Source organism: Sceloporus undulatus, chromosome 1 (assembly GCF_019175285.1).
Source record: "Sceloporus undulatus isolate JIND9_A2432 ecotype Alabama chromosome 1, SceUnd_v1.1, whole genome shotgun sequence".
Taxonomy (NCBI): Eukaryota; Metazoa; Chordata; class Lepidosauria; order Squamata; family Phrynosomatidae; genus Sceloporus; species Sceloporus undulatus.
Window position 1 is genome coordinate 212,000,768 of NC_056522.1, and position 22,585 is coordinate 212,023,352.

A 22,585-nucleotide genomic window follows, 5' to 3' on the forward strand; every position below is an offset into this window, starting at 1 on the left:
TTCTTCAGGTCCACATGGCCCAGATATGCTAAACCAAAATTATATAAACAGGAGAGGATTACAAGGATAGGAGAGTTACTTTGCCTCATATGAAATCCGCCTCTATTGATTCATTTAGCTCAATAATCATCTACATTGGCCAAGTGTTTTGGAAAACAAAGAGAAGTTCTTCCCCCACCTTTCCAGCAGGCGTCATGTTGGAATGTTAGGACCTGTGAGCTGTTTCCCTTCCTGAAAAGTCACTGGTGACTTCCCATGTCGGTTGGCGGCTCGGTTAAAATTTGCTCAGGGATTTCATCCAAACTTTAACGGAGCGCCAAGGCTCTGAACCCTACTTGCGGGATAGGATTTAGTACCACAGTCAACTTTATTAAAGTCCTAGTGGGGATTCAACTGCCACTTACAAAGAGACTCTCTTAATACTAGTCTGTGTATTGGCTTGGTGCAAGAGTTCATGGCAGTTGTGTTGTTGTTGTGTTGTGTTGTTGATTGTTGGTGCTTTCACGCCTTCCCAGCCTCATGGTATTATCCAGCAACCTCTTGGCGTTTTCTTGGCACGATTTGTTCAAGAGGGGGTTCTGCCTTCCTCTGAGGCTGAGCCCGTGTATGACTACCCCAGATCAACCAGAGGCGTTCTCTATGGATGAACACAGAGATTCCAACGTTTGTCCTCCAGATATAATCCACACCTGCTCAAAATCCGCCCTGACACACAATGTGGCTCTCTACCATGGCCGATTTACCCAACAACTAATCATTGTTGTGCGTAAGCGCCTTTTGTGGCCCCCACTGCTGGTGCCATTTTAGGGTTGGGACTTAGCGGCAAACGCACGGCCCCTAACCCTAGCATGGCACGGCGGCCCATAACAATGGTGGCGTCCTGTGTACACGGGCACTGCCATTGTGCTTTAGCCTCACACATCCTCCGCCACAGCACCTCGCAACGTTCTCCCTCGGTCCCTACAGAACCCAGTTTTTCCAGGTTTCTTTTCCTCCAGAGGGAAGCCGACATTTGGGGGCTGCGGCTTTCCTCCAGGGGGAATTAGGCCACTGGCAAGCTGCCTTTTGGTGGTTCTGTCCCGCCACTAATCCCATGGATCCTTTCTGTGGTTAGATTGTCTAAAACCAAGGATGCTCGTCACAGTTGCAACACACCCACCTCGCAACTTGCCGTTATATCTGAGGGTATTGTCTTTAGTGAAAAATACTATCTTCCTTATCTTCCTATTGTATGTCATACCCCACACCTCATTGCCCACCACACCAAGCCACCCCCCCCCCAGTCCTTCGAAAGTCTTCCCATAACAATTTCATAGTGATTGCCTGTGGAATGTTGCATACAAAATTAGATGTAGGCACTTCCAGTGGGGCTTCTACTTTGAAGGATTGTAAATATTAGATCATTGGCAACTTGGGACACTTTTCTTTTACAAGAATTCTACAATTACATTCTGCTGGTTCTGCCAGCCTAAGACAGCTAGAAATGCAACCGAGTTTCAGCTAATGGACTGTCTTTACATTTATTGATGCATGACTGCCAAACTCGTCCAGAAACGACGGCCTCGGCTTCTTTAAGTGGCGATCTAAGTGGACAGCTCAAAACACTACCGGCCCACATCTCGACTGCGCACCGCAAACCCGACCGCGCGACACTTAACGCCTCGTGTTGGATAACCGACTGCTGCCTCGCCACCACCACGGAGATGGTCATGACCAAACAGAACTATCCGCCTCATTACACAGCTTTTATAAGTTGATCTGTGCGCGTGTGCAGTGCTATTTTAATTGAAAATGACACTTTTTTTTAAATGGCTCATTAACAGCCACTTTGTTTGCATTGACCTATTAAGGAAACTACATGCAGCAGCATCTTGCCCTGGACCAGCTGATACCAGATGATGTGCTGTAAAGTCCCTAACACTGTACCTCTTGAACATCACTTTCTTTGTTGGATGATTTTTCAATGGGCTTGGAGGATGCGTTATCCTCATCTAGAGCAATTGGCTTGGTATGCCATAGCTAGTTGTTTATGACTGAATTGTATCACGTTTTTATTATTTTATTATGACTTCCAAAGGGCAAGCACGGGCAAACACCAGGTCGCAATATAAATGTGTTTTGGGAGCGTGGCGCCCCCGTCCGTGTAAAGAGAAATCTTCCATAAGCCTAGCATCTGAACTATTTGGACACCGTGTGATCTGCCTTCTCAGAAGCTATTTCTCTTACTGAAGCAAATACACATTTTTCTTTGTCACTGCTCTGAAAACAGTACACCGCTTAGTAAATATCATGTATTTTTGTAAACTGAGGCAAGATTACGAAGGTATGTGTGCAAGCGTAGACAACATCTTCCTTTTAGTTAAGTTTGCACTTGCCGATTTTGATCTCCAGTTAATTTTATTTGTTGTTGTTGTTTTTGCTTGCTTGTCATATTTTAAGTTTTGTTTTTCATTTTTCTTTGGTTTTGATTGGGAATAGCATTAAAGCCCTTTCTGCCATGTTGGCTTCTCAGATTCTTTCTCCTCCCAATAGGGGGGCTATTGGAATCTTCTAGTAATTCATTGAAAATGGTTTGGCAGACAGACATAGCAACAGAAGAAATAATATGTGTGTATGCCAGCCAGGATTGTAAAGGGAATTGTGAGAACACATGAGAGTGTGACAAAAATAATAATGAAAAAAACCCCAAAACACCCCCTCTTGATTCCAGAGCAGAAAGTGACACCTTTCTCACTCTAATGTGGAAAAGCGACCCCAGGGTCATAAGTTTGCCAGGGATATCACCAGCTGCATTTTACCACTGTTGGGCCCAAAAACAGACAGTCGCAAAATATAAGTACTTTGGGTTCACTGATGGAAGTAGTGGCTGTCTTAAATGACCAACACACATCTTAAGAGGCCAGCCACCACTGTTGGCCAAAGCAGCCGCTCCAGTCCTTAGGACTGACCCCAGTGTGGCTTTGGTGTTGGCTTCTGGCTCGTATTAGCGATGCAATGCATCAGTTTCAAACAGCATACCTTCCAAGTGCCCCATTAACCAGACAGCAGCTTTATATTTGGCGCTGTTGTTCAAGGCCCTGGTCTCTCATGTAGAGAGATAGACAGAAGCAGATGAGTTGTAGTGTGACATCTCTTTCATTCACAAAAGTTGATCTAACAATCTAGTGTACATAGTGAAATGCGGTAGCAGTTTACAGACTGAGAAGCAGCACGCGAAGATTAGGAGAGGGAGAGACGGATGGCCAGTTGGCAACCATAGATACTACCAGATGCCTGTCTCTAGTAGCCAGGGTGGCATTGGTGCCCGACAGTGGGCAGCAGATCAATGGCCGGTGGGCACAGGAGCCTATTGGCGCAGCACCCCAGATCATAGATGGCTTATAACTTGCATAGAGAAAAAGAAAGAGTTCTGTCCGATCACATATTTGAGAGACCAGGTTTGTCTTCTTTTTCTCCCCTTTTCTGTCGATCCCTGATGTATTCAGCAACCTGATAAGGCATCAGTTCTCCCACCTGTGGGTGTGCAACCCTTGTGGGGGTCGGAATGACTGCTTTCACAGGGGTCGCCTAAAGACTACCGAAAACAAATATTTCTCGAATGGTCTTAGAACCCAAAGACACACCAAAAATTTTTGTATGGTTGGGAGTCACGCACAATATGAGGAACTGTATTAAAGGGTTGCGGACATGTAGCGGACAGTTGACGAACCCACTGATATAAGGACTCAACAAGAGATGGGTGCCTGAGAACTTTATTGTTTTCTCAAGGACACCACAATGGACACAATAAACCTGGAAAACTCTCCAGCCCAAGTGCACTGTTCTATTATTTCCTGATACTTTTGTGTTGGGGATTTGCAAACCACTTGGGTGGTCTTAGGTAGGGTGGCAAATCCCGCATTCATGAGTAAGGCATCCACTTACAATGGTGGGACTTGTTCCTCTCTTCCACCCTCTCCCATAATCTTTGATGTTGAGATTGACGAGGATGAACAAGAGAGATTACAGAGGAGGCACATCCATGCCATATCCATCCCTAGCTATCCTTTTTTTGGCTAGAACAGCAAATCTGCAGTGGGGAGAGAGGAGGAATGTAAGCAGGATACCATCCCACAACAGAGGAACATAAGAGATGGCATTTGAGGCTTTTGGGAATTTAGATCGGAATTGATATTTGTGCTGTTTGGAAATACATGATTGTGTGTTAATCAGGGCAAAGGGCGAGACACACATTTTTAAAGACTGACTGGCATTGTCTTCGTTGCTTCTAGTTTAGCCAATTGTGTACTGGTGAGTATATAACTTACTGTATGGACTAGAAATCTTTGGAAGTTTCCAAGTCAAGGGAAGTAATAGTCCACTATATTTCTGGCACCAGTGGCAGGGCCTGCAGTATGCATTCCGATTCTGTGTGCCTCAATTTTTAAGGCAGGGTATAAGTTTTATAAAACACAATTGGAGGGCAGGTTCAAAGAAAGGCAATAAGGATGATAAGCGTTATGAAGAACAAAACATAGGCAGGAACGGGTTGAGGGTGAGGGAATTGTGGCAATGTTCAACATGGTGAAGAGAAAACCGAGGAGGGGTGCCACAGGACTGCGTCATCTTTAAATACCTCAAGGTATTGTAAATTTACCTTCTGTCCCAAAAAAGGAAGGGAAGGCTAGTCTGTCATTGCTGCCGCCAGAGGGTAGAGGCCCGAGTCTAATGGTTTGAGTTACAGGGCAAGGTAGATTGTCAACTCCGAATATGAGAAGCAACTTGCTTGACCAGTAGAGACAGCTTGGACACTATGAAACCAATTGCCTAGAGAGATTTGTGGGGTCTCCTTCTTCTAGATGTCTTCAAGAGAAGAGCTGGGCAGCTACCTGCTGTCGAATGCTCTGAGCTGATGTTCCTGCATTGAGTAGGGGGCTGAACTACATGGCCAATGAGAGGCCCCCTCCAACTGTGAAATTGTATGAAACATTGTTCTTCTTTCCAGTACCACCACATTGTCTGTTGTCCCAGACTATGTTTCTGACAACTTCCGACACCCAAACCCTGAGCAGCATTTTATCTTAACCATCCCACGCACCCGCTAATTTTTTTTCTAAATTCTGTAGAAAATATTGAATGAAAAAATGTATTCATCTCTTCGTGTTCCTTTTTCTCTTTTTCAACCCAAAACGACAGAGTATACCGCCCAGCCTGCCCGCCGCCACCACATAAGGCAAAACCCGAGTGAGCCGCTAATGCTTGAGCCCCATTGAATATAATGTGGGCCATATGGCTCGGCATGGTCTGCTGGCCGAGTTGCAACATACCATGGGCATCGAACCACAAATCATTACTATTAGCATTGCAGCTTAAGATGTAAGCTGAAGCGCGTATAGTGCGCCCCACTGGTCATGGCCAACAGGTGCACTGTATGAGTGTCATCAGTGCATTAAAGAAATAGACACAATTGCACAAAAAAAGCTCACTATCTTCAGAAACAAAACAAACCATTCAAAGAGGCGAGAAAATCTGCACTTCAAAAGCATGTGGCCATTGAGCTGCCTAGGTGCTGGGCTTTACCTTTGGAAAAGCCCTCCTTTCCATTCGTTTTCCTCAAGCAGCATCTTCAGAGCAGCTTTTAAAACATTAAATAACTGTGGAGCCCTAGTGGCGCAGTGGTTTACAATGCCATGTACTGCAGCCACACAAGATTGTGCAGTTTGTTCCCCAAGTGTTCCAAAGTTGACTCACCTTCCATCCATTCTGTAGGTTCGTTAAAATGAGTACCCAGCTTGTTGGGGGCAGATTGTGGCTTACAGATTGTCAAATGGTCAGAGAGTGCTTGAGTCTTCACTTCATGATAAGTTAGTAATAGAAATATTAGGCTAAATGCTAATTATAAAATAGGCAGAACATTACAGAAATGAGACACAAAGCGCATTATTATTATGGAAGGGAGTGAGGACGAGGAGAGAATGTCTGCATAACTTCCATGATATTGTGCATTCGTCTTCCCTGGTTTTTCGGGGTTTTTGGTTTTGAGAGCATGTTTTGACTCAGGGCAGCCTAACATTTGGGCCTCTTTTGTTATGCCCTGATAATATTTAACTTGTTTAGCCAAACCGCAAAAAAAAGACAATCATCATCAACAAACAACACAAAACGAACTCTTGCACATATGTGTCAAGTCAGGGCAGAGGCAGAGAGGAAGGGTAGAGATCAATGGATTTGCTTTACAGGGACAAATTTGTCTCTTGCCCAAATAGATTTTCTTAGTGATTCAGCCTCAGACTGAGGGAGGCAAAAAAAACTGAGGGCCCCCCCCGTTTATGTGAGGGTCAAATAGGGGTGGGGAAGCGAATGTTTCAACAGAGAAAAAAACTTCAATAGGGTGACCATGAATGTTGTTTGCATCCTCATGAACGCTTGCTATGTGTTATGCATGATATACTCCTTAGTTGTATTGACTTAATGCCACCACTCTTTCTTGCTGTAAGTCGGTTTCTCCCCTTTTATGCAAGTTATTAAACTGTGTTTTAGACGTGCAGACATCGCAAGACCCTAGTACGCTCACAATCTGCGCAAATCAGCCACCCCCATTAGAGTCACTTTGGTACGAGAATGAATCACAGGCACCATGCAACGTCGATTTATTTGACAATGGACGTAATCAGCTGAAATTAATCACATTATTTGCCATAGATAGCAAAGTTGCATTGAGGGAGTTTTTGATTTATCTGCATAGACATTAATTTGAGCCATGGGCTTATTGTCTCAGCATTTCTGTCTGGCAAGTTTGTTGGCCTTTCTAGCCTAGACTCTAAGAACAGAGGAGTGTGAAGCCAAATAATGTCCTTCCAGATGTCATTGGGAAAAACTGGAAATATGCTGTTTTCTGCTGTTAAGGTTGTCTTAGTTCACCCTGTTTAACCGATCTAATGGGTTATCTGTTTATTTCATTTCTTTAATTTAAATCTATATCCACCTGTTCTCTGAAATGAGAATCCGAAAACGAGGCACAACAGTTACAATTAAAATACAATGGACTCTTATTATACTGCTGGGTTTTGTTGGGGTCAAGATCCCCTGTGGGTAAACAACAATCCGTGGATGGTCAAGTTGCCATTAACATATACATGACATAGCAAAATGGTGCCCCTTAGTTAACCAAAAAAAAATGGCAAAATCAAGGGTCTTGATATTTGACCCCCCCCCACATTGTATAACTTTTTTTTTCAACGTTGGATGCTTTGAATATCATGTACTAAAAACAAATCCCTGTACTAAGAAGGGCTGGACTGTACCTTGTTCATTACAACAAGGTTCCACAACACAACTATAGACGGCATGTTCTATTTAAAACATCGACACAATTACTACAACACCAGATAGTGAAAGCAAGCTTACTTAAAGATCGCATCCTACCCTCCTTAAAACCCGACAACCTCCTACCCACCTACCCACCACCACCCCGCCATAATCAAATGATAAAACACTCCTCTCCCCAACTTAAAAACTTCTCGGTTGCATACCCGCTACCCATCTCTCCTCCCCCGCACCGCCCCCACCACATCACACCCCCCACCTCCAACCCCAAACACCACGCGCCATTCCTTAAGTAAAAATAGCTTCTTCCAGTGCCCAGCAAGAAACGGACAGCAAGGAGGAGTGCTAACAGGGCCTCCAGGGGAAAGAGAGTGTCCCATTTACACTTGGGACAGCAAACCTACTGACAAGTGCTCTCTGCTTATGCCCTTACCAGACAGTGTGTGGTGGCCATGAGAGGCAAGATCTTGTTCCAGGCTGCACATAGGGAGAATTTTTCTAACAGTCTGGATTATCCCTTATGATAGCGCTTTGAATGGTCATAGCTAGTTACTCAGAAGTTGGTCCAGTTGTTGTTTGTTGTTGTTGTTGGTTGTGTACTTTATCCACTTTCTCTCCAAAATTGAAATACAAAGCAGCTTAGAAATTTACACAAACAAAACAACAACAATGAATTTAAACAAACAAATTAACAACATGGTGGGCATTCCAACAAGAATTCACAACTAGTCTATTCTTGAGATTAAAACCACTAATTGTTTAAACCATACACCTTAAACAATGTCATATTGAACAGATCCACAGCACCCGTGTTTCAAAAATATAAGATATTAGACCCGACAGTTAGAAACCTCTAGAAACCTTACAGGAGAAGACACAATTATAAAAACCTAAAACCTAACTACGACACGACCGCTCTAAAACCCTTGAGATCCAGCAGCACAGAGCATTTGAACAGCACCACACCTCGCAATGTCTGTAAAGCCGCCTGTGGGTACACAAAATATTTTATAACTTGTCAGAGCCCCCCGCTCCACCCACCACACACTAAACCCGCCCACCCCCACCCCTAAAACTACACACCAAGCCCCCCCCCTACAACACACCACGTTGACCAGACAACCATTGGACCGACCAACCTTTACTTACCCGCACGCATGCACAACATTCGGTCCCAAGGGTTAGCCACAAGCCATCCTCCCCCCCCCGACCGCGCTCCACCCCACCACCCGCTGATCTCGTCCCACCATCACTGACACCCACCCAACCCCGCCCCCCCCACCCTGTTGTACTATCCCCCACCCCCACCCCCACCTGAACCCACAGACACCCCCCGGTCGCATGCGGAGACCTCAACACACCACCGGGATCTCGCCGCGACACTACCGAACAACCAGACCGAGCCCCACTGAGCCCTGTCCCCACTGCACCCACTCAGCACACCACCAAAAACACCCCCACACCCCAGCGCCAACCAACCCCCCCACACAGGCACCCCCCCGCCAATGCCGCGCCATCACCCCCTGAACCCTCACACGGCCCAGCCCCGCCGCAGAACCCCACCTCAAGAGCACACACCACACATGACCCCCCCGCCACACCCCCCACAAACCCCCCCCCCTCGACACTGCGCTTCACCCCACCTTATTCACCCACTAACGCCACCCACCCCCGACAGCAGCAACACCCCACCCCACAGACCCCCGAGCCCCCCCCGGCGCTCCCACGTTATGGCCCCCGCAATGGCCATACGCCTGCCCTATTCGCCCCGGGTACCTTGTGACTCCCAAACCGAGGTCCCTATCCCTGGTATCACACCGTGCGAGGATCCTGGCCTATGCTGCCGCCACAAAAGGCTGCGAGCAGGCCTACCGCCAACCCTGCCAAGAGCGATGCTAACATTCAATGCATAGGTCCAAGTGCGGATGAACAACCGCATAAGCCAATTCTCCACATGAGAGGGCAACGTGCTATGAAGGCAATCCTGCAGGCAGCAGCAAATCGACAACAGCAAACAAAGGGGGGGCCTGGCTGTCCCCAGTGGTGAGAGCCCCAAAAAACAACAACAGACAAACAAACAGTGCAATCAAAATAGCATATTATTGCAGTTAAGAATAGACATGAACACAATGAAACAACCCAGGCCAAACCTGACCAATTGGAAAAGCCTGAGCGCAGCCTGAGAAATAATTGAACCACACCGCAATGAACCATACTGCCAGACCCAGACCGTAGGTTGCACTTGGACCATAAAGGTAAAGTAACACCATGTTACTGAGCAAATGCCATAGGCACCACAGCCCTCTGGCACATCGCTCTTGGACCCAACCACCAGCTCTCCCCCACAAGAGCCCTCAAAGAAGACCACCGGATGTAGAACAGATTCATAACTGATGCCATAACAACAGGAAAAAAAGGGGGGCGGGGAGGGTGACAATGGTGTCAAATAAAAACATATAGAACGTCTGGCAACCATGCCGAAGGCCTTAGCTCCAACCCAACCATAGCCCCTTATTTTTCTTCGACAGGAGCCAATGGTCACTGGAAACTTGGCCTGTAAATAGAACGAAACGTCATCTAATTGACAAAAATATTAGGAGCAATATATAGTGTAAAACCAACAAAAGTACAAACCACACCTGTGATTCTAGAGCCAGACACAGCAGCAATGCCGAATTATGAAATAACAAAAGAAAATATAAAGCATGTTGAATGGCAGGTATCAAGGTGGTAAGGAACTCAGACACTAGCCATAACAAACAACAACACCTCCAACAAGGCTATAAAGGCAACATAGAAACACCCCTTCTGGACAAATGAGAGCTGTGAAAGAAACATTATCGTTTAAAAACATACACACATAATACCATATTCCTAATTACTTGAATCAATTATGCATGGCTCAAACGACCATAACCAATTGAACAAGGGGGAGACGAACCTGTTACTGAGAAACTCAGCCCAAATAGGCTGCTTGAAAGAAATGAAACCAGCTCCCAATGGACAAAAATTTTCCATGAAACTGACCCATACACCCCTCAAAACCAAATAAGAAACCAAAGAAAGAAGTGTAGAGGGAGGAAAAAAACAAAATTGGCCAGACACACAGCTGGGCTGAAATTAACAAATTCTGGGACTAGGCTGAATCTGGAAGGGAAACTGAAGCCAGCTGAGGCAGCTAAAGGTTAGGGAATGCTACAATCCCCAGGTGAAGGGCACCAGGAATCAGACCAAAGCCAATATAGATTTTTTTTTTTAGGCAGGAATATTAGTTAATTACGGCCCCAAAGAACCAGCAACTATGCCCCCTTCACCAGCACGCTTGCCAATGGAGGCCGGAGCAGTGCGCCCTCCACGAAAAGTCTGATGATATGCTTGAGCCGGACGAAAACATGAAGATCTAGGATGAGCCCCTCTACAGCCAGTGCAACTATGATCAAAATTACATTGGTATGAGCACAATGATCAGAATTAAAAGTCCCAATCCAAATGGTAAAAATTTAGAGTCCTTCTAGACAAGTCCCTTCTGTGTTTCCTTGAGGGCCGCAGGTGTGCCAACCTCCAACAACCAAAATTCATGTGGAGCAAATCCCAACGCTCCCTGGAATTCTGGGTGAATGTTGCCGAAAGGCCGCATCCTAAGCGATGGCAGCTGCATCTCCGCGAAGTCCCTAGCCCGCCAAAACATTTAAACAATGGCTGTCCAAATTCAAGCACGTTCAGGGAAGGGCCATAGAAACCACCGCCCTGAAGATGGCAAAACCTTCCAAACAATTGGAAAAGGTGGGCTCTACCGGAACCACCTGTGGCTCACGCTTGCTCTTCTAGCTGAAGTGACAGCAACCGCATCACTTCTTTAGGCTGCAGCAGGGTTAAAAACATCAACGTACACCCCTTAAGATGTTTTTGCGCACCTTCTTGGATAGAGGCACCACGGTGGACGCTCCACCTGGCGAACAAACCGGAAAATCCGCCGCAAGCGGATCCATCCACAACCTTGAGGCCCGGGCGCCAAGCCCTTTTCTTGATGGCCCACGTATGCAGACCTGGAAACCAAGGCATGTTTCCACCCAAAAACCATCCCTCCCAACAGGCACCCCACCGAAGTCTTGACTCCTGCGGGAGGGTGAAGAACTCCCTCGCGGCGCGCTCTCTGCGACGTCTCCTCTTGGCCTTGCGTTTTCTTTTCTTCTCCTTTCGACGCTCAGCCGATGAAGTTGAAGACGAACTCGAGCCCGACGAGGCTGGAGGAACTTGACCCCCACCGTTTCGATGACGAGATGCCGGAACTGCAGAACTGGAGCCTTGACCACCAGAAATGTCGAAACTGGAACCGACGATCTGGGGAGTTGTCGATCGGACGCTCGAGGCTCGGGTGCAGCAGATGCAGAAGGACCGGGTTGACCAGATGTAGTAGCTTTCTGGATGAGTTTTGCAATGGATCCAGACATTGTGCGACTTTGCTGGGAGTATGCCTTTTACTCCCAGCTCCCCTCCATCTGATAATCTCCATAATCTTAATGCTATATACTCTCCTCCTCCTCCTCCTCCATCTATTATTATTTTTATTATTATTATTGGTACCTCTATGACATATGCCAATTCATGCAGCTTTCTAGAATAGAGGAGCGTGAGGAGAATCAAATCACACCGTCTCATTGAGCATGTCCTTGTAACCCAAAATTTATCTATCATCCTGAAATTTTGCATGTTTCTTTATAGGGCCATGTTTGTTCTGCATGCAAAGTTTATAACAACGGCTGACAAAAGAGGAGTAAGGACCTCAAAACTATAAAGGCTGATGTTGCACAAAATGTCCTATACTTATTCTTCTGCAATTTGGTGGGCTTGACCTCCCTTAGAAAGGTCACTTGTCCCTCCATATTTTATCTATTTATGATATATATCCCCCACCACTTTTTTAAAAAAAGATAATGATTTAAAGACAGATATTCCTGTTTCAAAACCTTGTATGCATTTGTCTTAAATTTAGCATATGTAATCAACATCTGAACTGCTATTATGCCAGAAAGAATGAGCAAATCTTGCTAAAGAGAAGAAAAAAATATAGCTGTTTGTTGATTTCCTGTTATATTCCAGAAGATGCATCAAAGTTTGGATTTCTGAACTGAGATTCCAATTCAGTTGAACTGGATAGCCTCTGAAATGATCTAAGCTAAATAAGAATGTTTTTTGAATCACCATAACTAGGTGGTCTAGCTGAAAGTTATAGTACATGCAGAGGTTTAATATTTGTATTAGAGTAATTGCTTAAATATTAGTCTAATTTCTTAAATATGGATAACAAGCCATCTGTCAAATTTTCATAATTTTGAATAGCAAATAGGTTTTAGGATAGACTTACCCCTATCTAATCCCACATTTTCCACATGGAAGGGATGTAGCTATGTGGGGCAAAATAGGGTATTCTCCCCTAAATAAGAATTCCCTCCTCTCCTCTCATGAATTTTTCCCTCATTCCCCAGATTTCTAGGTTTACAGTAACTTAATCAGTTGAGCATTTAGAAATACAGTTTAGGCACTGAAAGAAAAGGAGTAGGCAATATTACCAGGGGAATGTGAACACAGCAAATATAAGTGCTTTAGTTTGGAACAATTTTTACTGTTTCATTCTCTGCAATGCTATAAAATTTCATGGGGGGATTTTTATTTGGGAGGCAACAGCCTCATTTTGGCTCCTTTCATCATGGCATCCATGCTACACTGCTGTATAAGGTATAAGACAGGCTGAAGAATACAGATAATGCTTTTTTGTGTGAAATGACTTTTATAAGGAAAGAAGTCCCTTTTACTGGTTAAATATTGCCCTTAGTCTATATGGCAATTGAGACAGTTACATTGGCCGAAGAGTGGCTTTCTGTTTGTTGTGGTCCTGAGCCTTATTGTCCCACTGTCACTGCTGTAGACAGTCATGATGGCATTGGTGATGGTCAAAGCTCATGACTGGAATACTTGGTCCTGGCAGTATATAAGGCTGTTAGTACTTTTAGTTGCAGAGGGCCAGCAATGCTGTTGGACAGGTGTGATGCTTGTTCCAAGTATATTGGCTTTACAGGAAGCAAGAAGCAGTCAAAGTGTGGTTTAGACTGAATCCTGGGGCCAAGCATTTGGTTCCATTATCAGTGAGTGTTGCAAATATAAGATTTATATATCATCCTTGTAATGACAGTTTATGTTTAGTTAGATTTTTAAAACAATATTTTAAATCAAAATCCACTTTTTCAAACCTAGAAAGGTATGTCCTATCATGTGTCTACAGGGTGTTGTTTTGTTTTTGTTTTTTAATGCATGCATTATGTATGAATTTCTCAAATGTTTAATAAATGTAACTGGGACAGTGCAAAACTCCTAAACCAAATATAGGTTGCTATCACCTATTACTATCTCCATGTCAAAATTCAGGAAATCTTGCTGAGTATGATGCATAGCAACATATAGCTTTTATTGATCCCATCTGGGTTTCAATTACAACACCTGAAAAAGTTTGAATTGCCATTTTAAGCAGGACGTGGGTGGGTGAGTGTGCATACACGTTCAAGATGCCTGTCAACCTATGACAACCCCAGACATTTCATAGGGTTTTCTTAAGCAAAGAATCCTCAGAGATGGTTTAGTCAGTTCCTTCTTCTGAAATACAGCCTAAAGCACCTGGTATTTGTTGGTGGGTCTCTCATCCATGTACTAACCAGGGATGATCCTTCTTTAGGGTATTTAGGCCCTCTTTTTAATAGAATACCAATAGGTGTTCCTTTCAATGTAAATTTACAGGTCAGACTTGAAGTATGTTGGGAATCAGCCACTTTACAGAGTCAAGGGAAACCACTGAAATTCAGGCTGTATTTATTCTGCATATATGTTAAAAACCTATTCATGGAACTGTTGTGCTTTGCTCATTTGTTTCTTTATTTTGCAGTGTGAGGCGTTTTCTGGCTACTATTAGCTAAAGTCTTTTTACTACCTTACCAAACACCAGTAAGAGAGAGATTCTTTCCTCCCTTAACAATGAATTTGTGCTTCTTTCCTATGGACCCTGTTTCCCCTCCACTAACACTTCTCTGGTCTGGTTATCTGTGTCCCTTCTTCTCTGCTGCTGCTTTCGCACTTCTCCATCCTTCTTAATTTCTTCCTTTGCCCTGCGAATTAGGTCTGGCATGAATAGTCGCAGCCCTCCTTCAAGGCAGCCTGCCAATGGGTGGAGACTGCAGACACATTGCTTTAGTGCCTCTTAAGAGGGAGAGATGTGCTGTACTCTCAAATCCACATTGGAAAACTCTGCCTGCAAAAATCAGAAAGCCATTCAGCAGCATAAAAGGTGCAGCCTAAGCAATTTTCTTCAGCACTTGGTGGTTTTATTCCTCCCCCTTGTCTGTTGCCATGCTGATTTTTGGCTGCCTGCTATATTTATGACAATATTTTGTACCCTTCCGTTCTAGAGTGCATTTCCAAAATAGTATATCAAATCTGTTTAGAGAAATTAAGAGCATATGCTGCTTTTTACAACTCTAATGAGCCTGTGTACTCAGCAATACTAAATTGTAGGAGCGCCACACGGGGGTTATATTAAGGTTAGCAAAAATGCTCTCTTCCTCCTCCCCATAACACTCTGCTATTTCCCTACCCTTACTCTGTCTGCTGTTTATAGATGATACTGCAACCCTGTTTTGATTTTTCACTGACCTGATTCCAACACCATCATTGTAAAATTAATCCAGCTGAAATCAAGTGCAAGAAGATGCCACTGAATTAGATCTTCTTGTAATTAATCAGTGTGTTCCCCCAGGACTTGATAATGCAACAACTTCTCTTTTTTTCCCCCACCTTAATTAATAAAATACCACTTGCAATAAAAGGCTGCATCTGGATGCCCTCTGATAACAATACTTCCACTTGCTTACCTCTTCAAAACTGGTTAAATAGCATATAAAATAGATCACTGGCTTAATGCAAACAGCTGGCTTATCAAGAAGCAAACAGGTACATATTTTAGCACTTGATCTACTTTCATGTTGTTAGGCAGTCTCCTCCACTCATTAGAGTGGGATTCAAAGAAAAGCCAATGGTAGGGTTCCTATGTCTTTGGGCAGCTACCTAACAAGAAAGGGTTTAGCAAGGTATAGTTTTGTCATCACTGAGACTGCTTGCTGGAAAAATGTTCACCTCGTTCATTTTTGGCTGACCAAACCAGCAGTAAGGTACCAAAGTCCTGTCGACTAACAATCCTAAACTCAGACAATTCTAACTGAAAGATATGGAGGCTGGCCTGGTCCTATCACTAGGCAGAGTGAGGCAGCTGCCTCAGGCAGGGGACAGCAAAAGAAACTTCCAGGCTATTTCTGTTGAACCCTCTAACCTTTCTTCTGGGTTTGAGAACACTGCTGGGTAGATTGGACAAGTCAGGAACATCCAAGGCCCGGAGATTTCAAAGCCAACACCTGAAACCTAGGGTGCATCTACACTGTAGAAATAATGCAGTTTGACACCACTTTAAGTGCTGTAGCTTCATCCTATTGAATTCTGGGATTTTAGTTTTACAAGGTCTCTAGCCTTCTCTGACAAAGAGTGCTTGTGCCTCACACAACTACAAATCCCAGGGATCTGTATGATGGAGCCATAGCAGTTAAAGTGGTGTCAAACTGCATCATTTCTACAGTGTAAATACACCCCTTGAGGCTGCTCCTTTTGATTCAGTAAGGATAGTACAGTGGGACCTCCACATTTTTTGAGGTTAGGGGCACTGGAACCCCATGAAAGTGAAAACAATGCTTAGAGTGTTATTTTTTAAAGATACAGTCTAACAAATGAGAAAATATTTCTTCATTTTGAAATTAAGGTTTCTAAACTCTACATTTAATGGGGGAAAGCACTCTGTTATTAACACATGTAATTACTGCTGTTAAGACAACCTGCTTGTTATAGGAGCTGAGAAAGGAGAAAGAATGAAGGTGGTATGAGAAGGAGGAGAAAAATAGAGATAAAGGGCAGGGAAAGTTGTTTAAATAGGAGTTATAGGTAGGGAGGAGAATAGAAGTAAAAAGATGGGGAAAAGAAGAGGCATTTAACCAAGAGTTTGCAGAGGAGAAACTAAGGGTTAAGAGATTAGTTTAGGCCAGGAGTTGGCAAAGTGATCCACAATGCCTCCAAATTACTTCTTCAGTGTATTGCCAGTGTCTGTAGCACACACACAAACAGGCCCTCCGGGGGTTAAATGCATTTTAAAAGACCTCCAAATGTTCCCAAAAGCCCTTTAGGAGCCCAAGAAGCCCCACACACATGGTGAGAATGCCCTCATGTCCTCCAGAGCAATGGTTCTCAACCTTCCTAATGCCACAACCCTTTAATACAGTTCCACAACCCCCAACCATAAAACTGCGGTGTCTCGATTCCTAAGACCATCAGAAATATGTGTTTTCCGATGGTCTTAGGGAACTCCTGTGAAAAGGTCATTCGACAGTGAGAACTGCTGCCCTAGAGGGTGTTTTTTTTTAAAGGAATGGATACAGTGGGGCTCTCCAAGTTCTCCTGTGGGACTAATACACCTCCCTAGCATTCCACAGTTGGCCACCCCTGGTATAGGCACTAGTTTGTGAGAGGAGGAAAAAGAGAATATGAGAAGAAGGAGGGAGGAGAAGAGAGGAGAAAGTTATCACCAAGAGTTGAGAGGCAAGGAGACAAGATGAGAAAGAGACGTGAAATCAAGACTTAAAAGAGAAAGCTATAAAGTACAGTGTACCCTTGTTTTACACGGGGGATCCGTCCCCCCCCCCCGAATAAAACAAAAATCACGTATGCTCGAGCCCCATTGCCAGAAGAAGCAGCACTGCATATGATGAAAGCAAATAATATGACACGGGCACACTGTACCTATGCAGAGCTGAAGGAAGTCAGTCATACCAGGCTTTTGGCTAACAGTGGTGCAATCCAGACCAAGAAAGAAAATGGTGCTGCAGATTCATTCATTTAGGATTGGGTGAGCAATGTGGGAAAAGAACTGGGAAAGTTGACAAGAAGAAAAAAACCACAAAGCAGCAACTGTATACTATCTTATTCAGCAACTATTGAGGTTGCAGATGCTGTGCCGGATGCTGTACCCTGCCCTAGCCACTCTCCCCTGTTGACTTCTGAGGCCAGCTGCAGTCTGAAAAACCTTGACCGGGGAGCAAGGAGGGGAAAGACGGTCATACCACATAGCCTTGACATGCCACATGGCCTGGTTGGAAGCTCCTAAAGTAGCCTGCTGCCCTAAGATGCAGGTGCAATCCACAACCCCATCACTAGTATTGAAGAACAACTCAGATGCCAATCCAGGCGGATTGTAGACTCATGTGCGTGGAGGCACCATCTTGCCCTTTGCCCAAGGCTGCAAAATGCCTTTGTCTATGCTAATGGTTTGCATCTTTGAATACAGGAAGCCTAACTCTTCAAAGTCTTCCTTTTTTCTTCTTCTCTTTGTACTAGTGTTGTATGTTTGCATGATTTTGTTAACATGATGAAGAAGCAAGGGAGAGGTGGACTTCATTTCCTAGTTGTGTCTGTTCTGAATCTTTTCTTTCTTTCTCTTTCTTTCAGTCCTTCCTTATGCAGGAGAATAGCTGGTAATTAAAATGTGCAGGATGAAAAGATGGAGCAGCCAGTGCTTGTACCACCAGGACCTGACAGCTTTCACTACTTCACCAGAGAGTCTCTTGCAGCTATTGAACAACGCATTGCTGCAGAAAAGGCAAAGCAGTCCAAACAAGATCGTAAAGACGACGACGAAAATGGCCCAAAGCCAAGTAGTGACTTGGAGGCTGGCAAATCACTGCCATTTATTTATGGAGACATACCTCCGGGAATGGTGGCTACTCCCTTGGAAGACCTGGACCCATTTTATCTTAATAAAAAAGTGAGTGTTTCCTACCAAGCACCTTACCTTGTCACTGTCCTACTGCAGCATCTGCTCTGGGCTGCCCTCTCCCTTATTTTCCTGCAGTCAGGTATACAGCATACAAATCTGCAAAAGCTTCCTTTTGATACTTTTGTTTCCTGTGACCTATCAGGTTTGAGAATCGGTATTTCTGGGTAAGAAGAATTTATTACACTACAGAGACATTGTTGTTTATGGTTTGGGAAAAACTGGTGGCTAATTCATCACTGAAAATCTTATACTGTACTCCAGAACTGACTTTCATTTACATTGGTAAGGGGGGGGGGAGGATAGGGAAGAAAACGGGGTACAGCAGCTATCTAAAAGCAAAAAGCAGTGAGTCTAAATCTAAAACCATGGCTTATTTTACATTAGTCAACTTATATATGTCATATTTCAACCTGAATTTGACTTGAAGCTGCTACTCACTACAATAGAGGGAAATGTCATACAGACCACTGTGTCTTTAGTTCCCCCCGCAATGTGCCAGGCATTATATTTGTGCCCATTGGCTAGAACTGTTTCTTTCATTCCTAGGAATTTCCTGTGGCAATGGCTTGCAGATTAGCACCAGTCCATGGACCACTATTTCAAGTAGTAATAATGTTGTGCCTTCCTTAAAGGCCAGTTATTTTAATGGCTTCATGATTGTGTGTAGGGCCGATTGCTTTGCCACAAATACAACCTGCACTGAGCCCACATTTGCTGCATCAGCACTTGACTTTTGCCATGTTCATCATGTGTGTTTGAGTGGCACATTGTGTTTTGCAAGAAGCTGTCACATGAGGATATCATGACAAATATTGTCTGAGATATTTAGTGGTAGGAATGGATTGGTCCAGAGCTAAGTCATATTGCTCCTATATTAAACCCCTGAAATAACTAGGTATATATGAATGGGTATCCCTGGAGCAGAGCTTGGAAAAAAAACTTTTTGGACTATAATTCCCAGAAAACTCCAGGTAGATGTGCTGGTTAGGGAAGTTCTGGGGACTAAAGTCATAAAGTAACTTAGAAAAGTTCTACTGGAATTTGAATACTTGGTTCTAGCAAGGATTATTCTGATCTGCAGTGCCCCTACCTGCCATATATGTAATTTATAATGCACCTGGCAAAAGTGATAAGGTATGGTAACCAGGAATGATAACGAGTGAGCAACTCTCCTCATGGATACAGCCATCATTTTTTAGTCTTCTGGCTGACATTAGTTTAATTCTTTGCCTCATTCCAACAAATACGTTTCTCTTCCATCACCCTCCTCTGATAACATGGCCCAGTTTCACCAAACATCTGGGGTCACATAATAGTTCACTATTGTCTTTATCTGCAATTATAGACCCATATACCTTTTGTTCTCCACTATTTCTGAACAGTTCACTGGAGTATGTGTGTCCAGTTATTTCCATCTGTATTTCATCATTCATACTTCATATTTATTAGTACTAAATTGTAATTCCAATAGGTCAAGTTCCAAAAGAAAAAAGAACAAAAGGAAAGGGGAAGCAACAAAGAGCAACACAAACTTATTCCTGGGTCATAAAGGCAGTGTACAAGTTGGAAACAACTGACATGGGGACAGACGGAGTCTTGAAACAAGACTGAAGGAAGACAGGCAAACCGAGGAGATTAGAAAGAAATCTATTCAGCATTCAGTACAAATTAGAGGAGAGGAGAGTTTCAGAGCCCAGTAAGAAGGCCCTGTTCCACTTTTCCTTCAAGCCGTCCCTCTGATACTGGAAGGATGCAGAGGATATTCTCTTAACACTTTGAAAAACATGTCCAAGACAAACTTGGGAAATCCAAAATAGTAAAGGCTTCAAGATCCAGTTGTCTCCTACAGTGAGCAGCACATAAGATGATTGTGGTTTGGGGTGGCCTATTTATTTTTTTACTGTTCATTTGTTATTTAAATGTATACTCCGCCAAACATCTTAACGTTCCATCCCAATAAAATGAAATAAAAGTTTTTTAAAAAAAAGATAAAAGCAAAAGTAAATAAAAACATCAGCCCCCTAAAATTAAAATAACCACAAGATACCATAAGCCATTCAGAACACCAAAATTTTGCCTAGAATGATGTGTTTTTTGTGAGCTGAAAGAAAACCAATAGGGAAAGGGTTCAATCGACCTCCCTAAGAGGAGAGTTTCAGAGCCCAGTAAGAAGGCCCTGTTCCACTTTTCCTCCAAGCTGTCCCTCTGATACTGGAAGATGTAGAGGACAATCGCTTCTATAGATCTCAGTAACCAAACAACCTAATAAAGGTGTTCTGCAGATGGTTCAGTGAAAAGATAGCCCTTCTGATAATTCCTTCATTATGGGCTTTAATAAGACAACTCCCCACTCCACCTCTAGGTTTGATTTGGAATCTTGTCATTCTGAGCTTTCTTAGTCAGCATTCAGAACGGATTGAAGGTCAGACAACAATATCAACCACATAGAGCATCTTTATGAAGCAAGAAAATGAACCCAAACATGTTCACGAAAATGAAAATTTGTTTGGGCCAGATGGTCCAGTAAAAGAGTTCACCAAAAGATTTCTTCGTTGATGTGAGCAGTCCTGTGTGTACATCTGCAAAACTGATGGTTTCATTATCATTACTTCCAAATATCTCACTTTTTTCTCTATTTTAATCCCTGCTTTTTCTTGCAATATATTTTGCTCACTTGTATTTACTGCATATACTCATGTATAAGTCTAGAAATTTTATTTAAAAAATTGACCCAAAAAATCTGGATTAACTTATCCATGGGTCAATGTAAGTACTGTACATTACATGAATTCTCATTTTAAAAAGGAACCAAGCCCCAGTGAAAGGCAAGAGTATAATTTGTCTTGAAAGCACTGAGGCTGTGAAGACTACCCTTAAGGTGGCCTGCAGCTGCTTCCAGCTGCACTAGATTGAGGCTGCGGCAACTGCACACCACGGCCCCAGTCTGGCCCTTCCAGGGCACAAAAAGGAGCCACAAAAAACCAGAGGAGCACTGTGATGCTGCATGCCATATGGTGCAGCATGTAGTATCACACCGCTCTGGGGGAAGAGTCAGAGTGTGCATCATGTGAATGCCATGCCCTGACTCTGCCCCCAGGCTGGCCTTTATGGCCGGTGTGCACAGCCCCTGACACTCCCCCCACTCTCTCATCCATCCAGCCTTTAGGGAGAGCACAAACAGATATGCCTGCTGGAATTTTGTAAGTTCTTTGGCACCTTTTTTTGGCCTTCTTCCTTTAGCTCCTTTGTTATATGCCCCAATGTTTTACTCTCAACTTATCCACAAGTCATATCAAAATCCATAATTTTGGCCCCAAAAGCTACCCTTGACTTATACATGCAGTCGACTTATAGTGGAGTATATATGGTATATTTTTTGTAATTATCGCTGATTTCTCTTTTTCCACTGTGCACCCTGTTATTTCTCCAAACAGCTTCAATATTTCTAACAATCTCTCTATCTTTTCTATTGGCTTTTCCAAAACAACACAAATGCTCTGATTTTATAATGGCATCTCTTAATTTTAATGCCCTATATCTGCTGATCATCATTTATTTTTCAAATTAAAACTTCCATCATCAATTTAAAAAAAACAGCCAAGATAGTGGGCAACCTTGTTTTGTCCATCTTTCAATTTGGAAAGTTTTAGTTTTTCCCCGTTAATAACTATCCATGCCTTCTGATCATTATATATTTTCTTTATCCAGCCAACATACTGTCCTCCAATATTCATTTTTTTTTCTCAGCACTTCCAGCATCTTATCCCAATACACCATGTCAAAGGCTTTTTCCAAATCTAGGAATATTAGACCTCCTTTTCCCCCCCATTATGTTGCTCATAATATTCCAGGATATGCAGAATGTATCTCACATAAGCACAAATAATAATAAGGTACTGATTTGAGGGAAATAAGTAGAGGTAGAAGAACAGATGAGTCAAATTTAGAATATTTAAGGAAAGTCAAAGGATAATTGAAATAAAACCAGCGCTTAAAGGAAGGAAGTTAGAATGAATGGTAGATATATATGGTTAGGGGTGAGGGTAAAGTATGTTGTGGAGGGTGAGAGTAGAGAAGGAGTATGAGACTGTGGGGGAAGAGTTTTAAGAGAGGTAGAATGTGAAGAAGTAAAAGGGAAGAAAGAAAACGTAGAAAGGCAAAAGAATAAGTATGGATAAGAAATGAGTATAGGTAAGAAAGAGTGAGGGGAATAAGAAAATGGTACAGGGGAATGGAAGGAAGGGAATATGAAGATTGAAGACTAATGATGGAATGCAAGCTGAGTTCACTGGAAGATTAATTAGTAAGTAATGTTAGAAAAGAGTTAGAGTAGTAGGGAATAATTCTTGTATGCTTATCAAATGC

The 22,585-nt window shown here is 43.4% G+C and overlaps 1 protein-coding gene across 4 annotated transcripts in view; it reads left to right on the top strand.

The window, feature by feature from the left end:
* The window catches only part of LOC121931903 (sodium channel protein type 1 subunit alpha), a 167,833-nt gene that overhangs the window by 66,452 nt on the left and 78,796 nt on the right, over positions 1-22,585 (top strand). For all 4 annotated transcript variants that reach the window (XM_042470043.1, XM_042470066.1, XM_042470058.1 and 1 more), the window contains exon 2: positions 17,893-18,208. In XM_042470043.1, coding sequence (XP_042325977.1) covers positions 17,945-18,208 — 264 coding nt within the window. In that variant the 5' untranslated portion in view covers positions 17,893-17,944. The remainder of the gene's footprint in view (positions 1-17,892; positions 18,209-22,585) is intronic.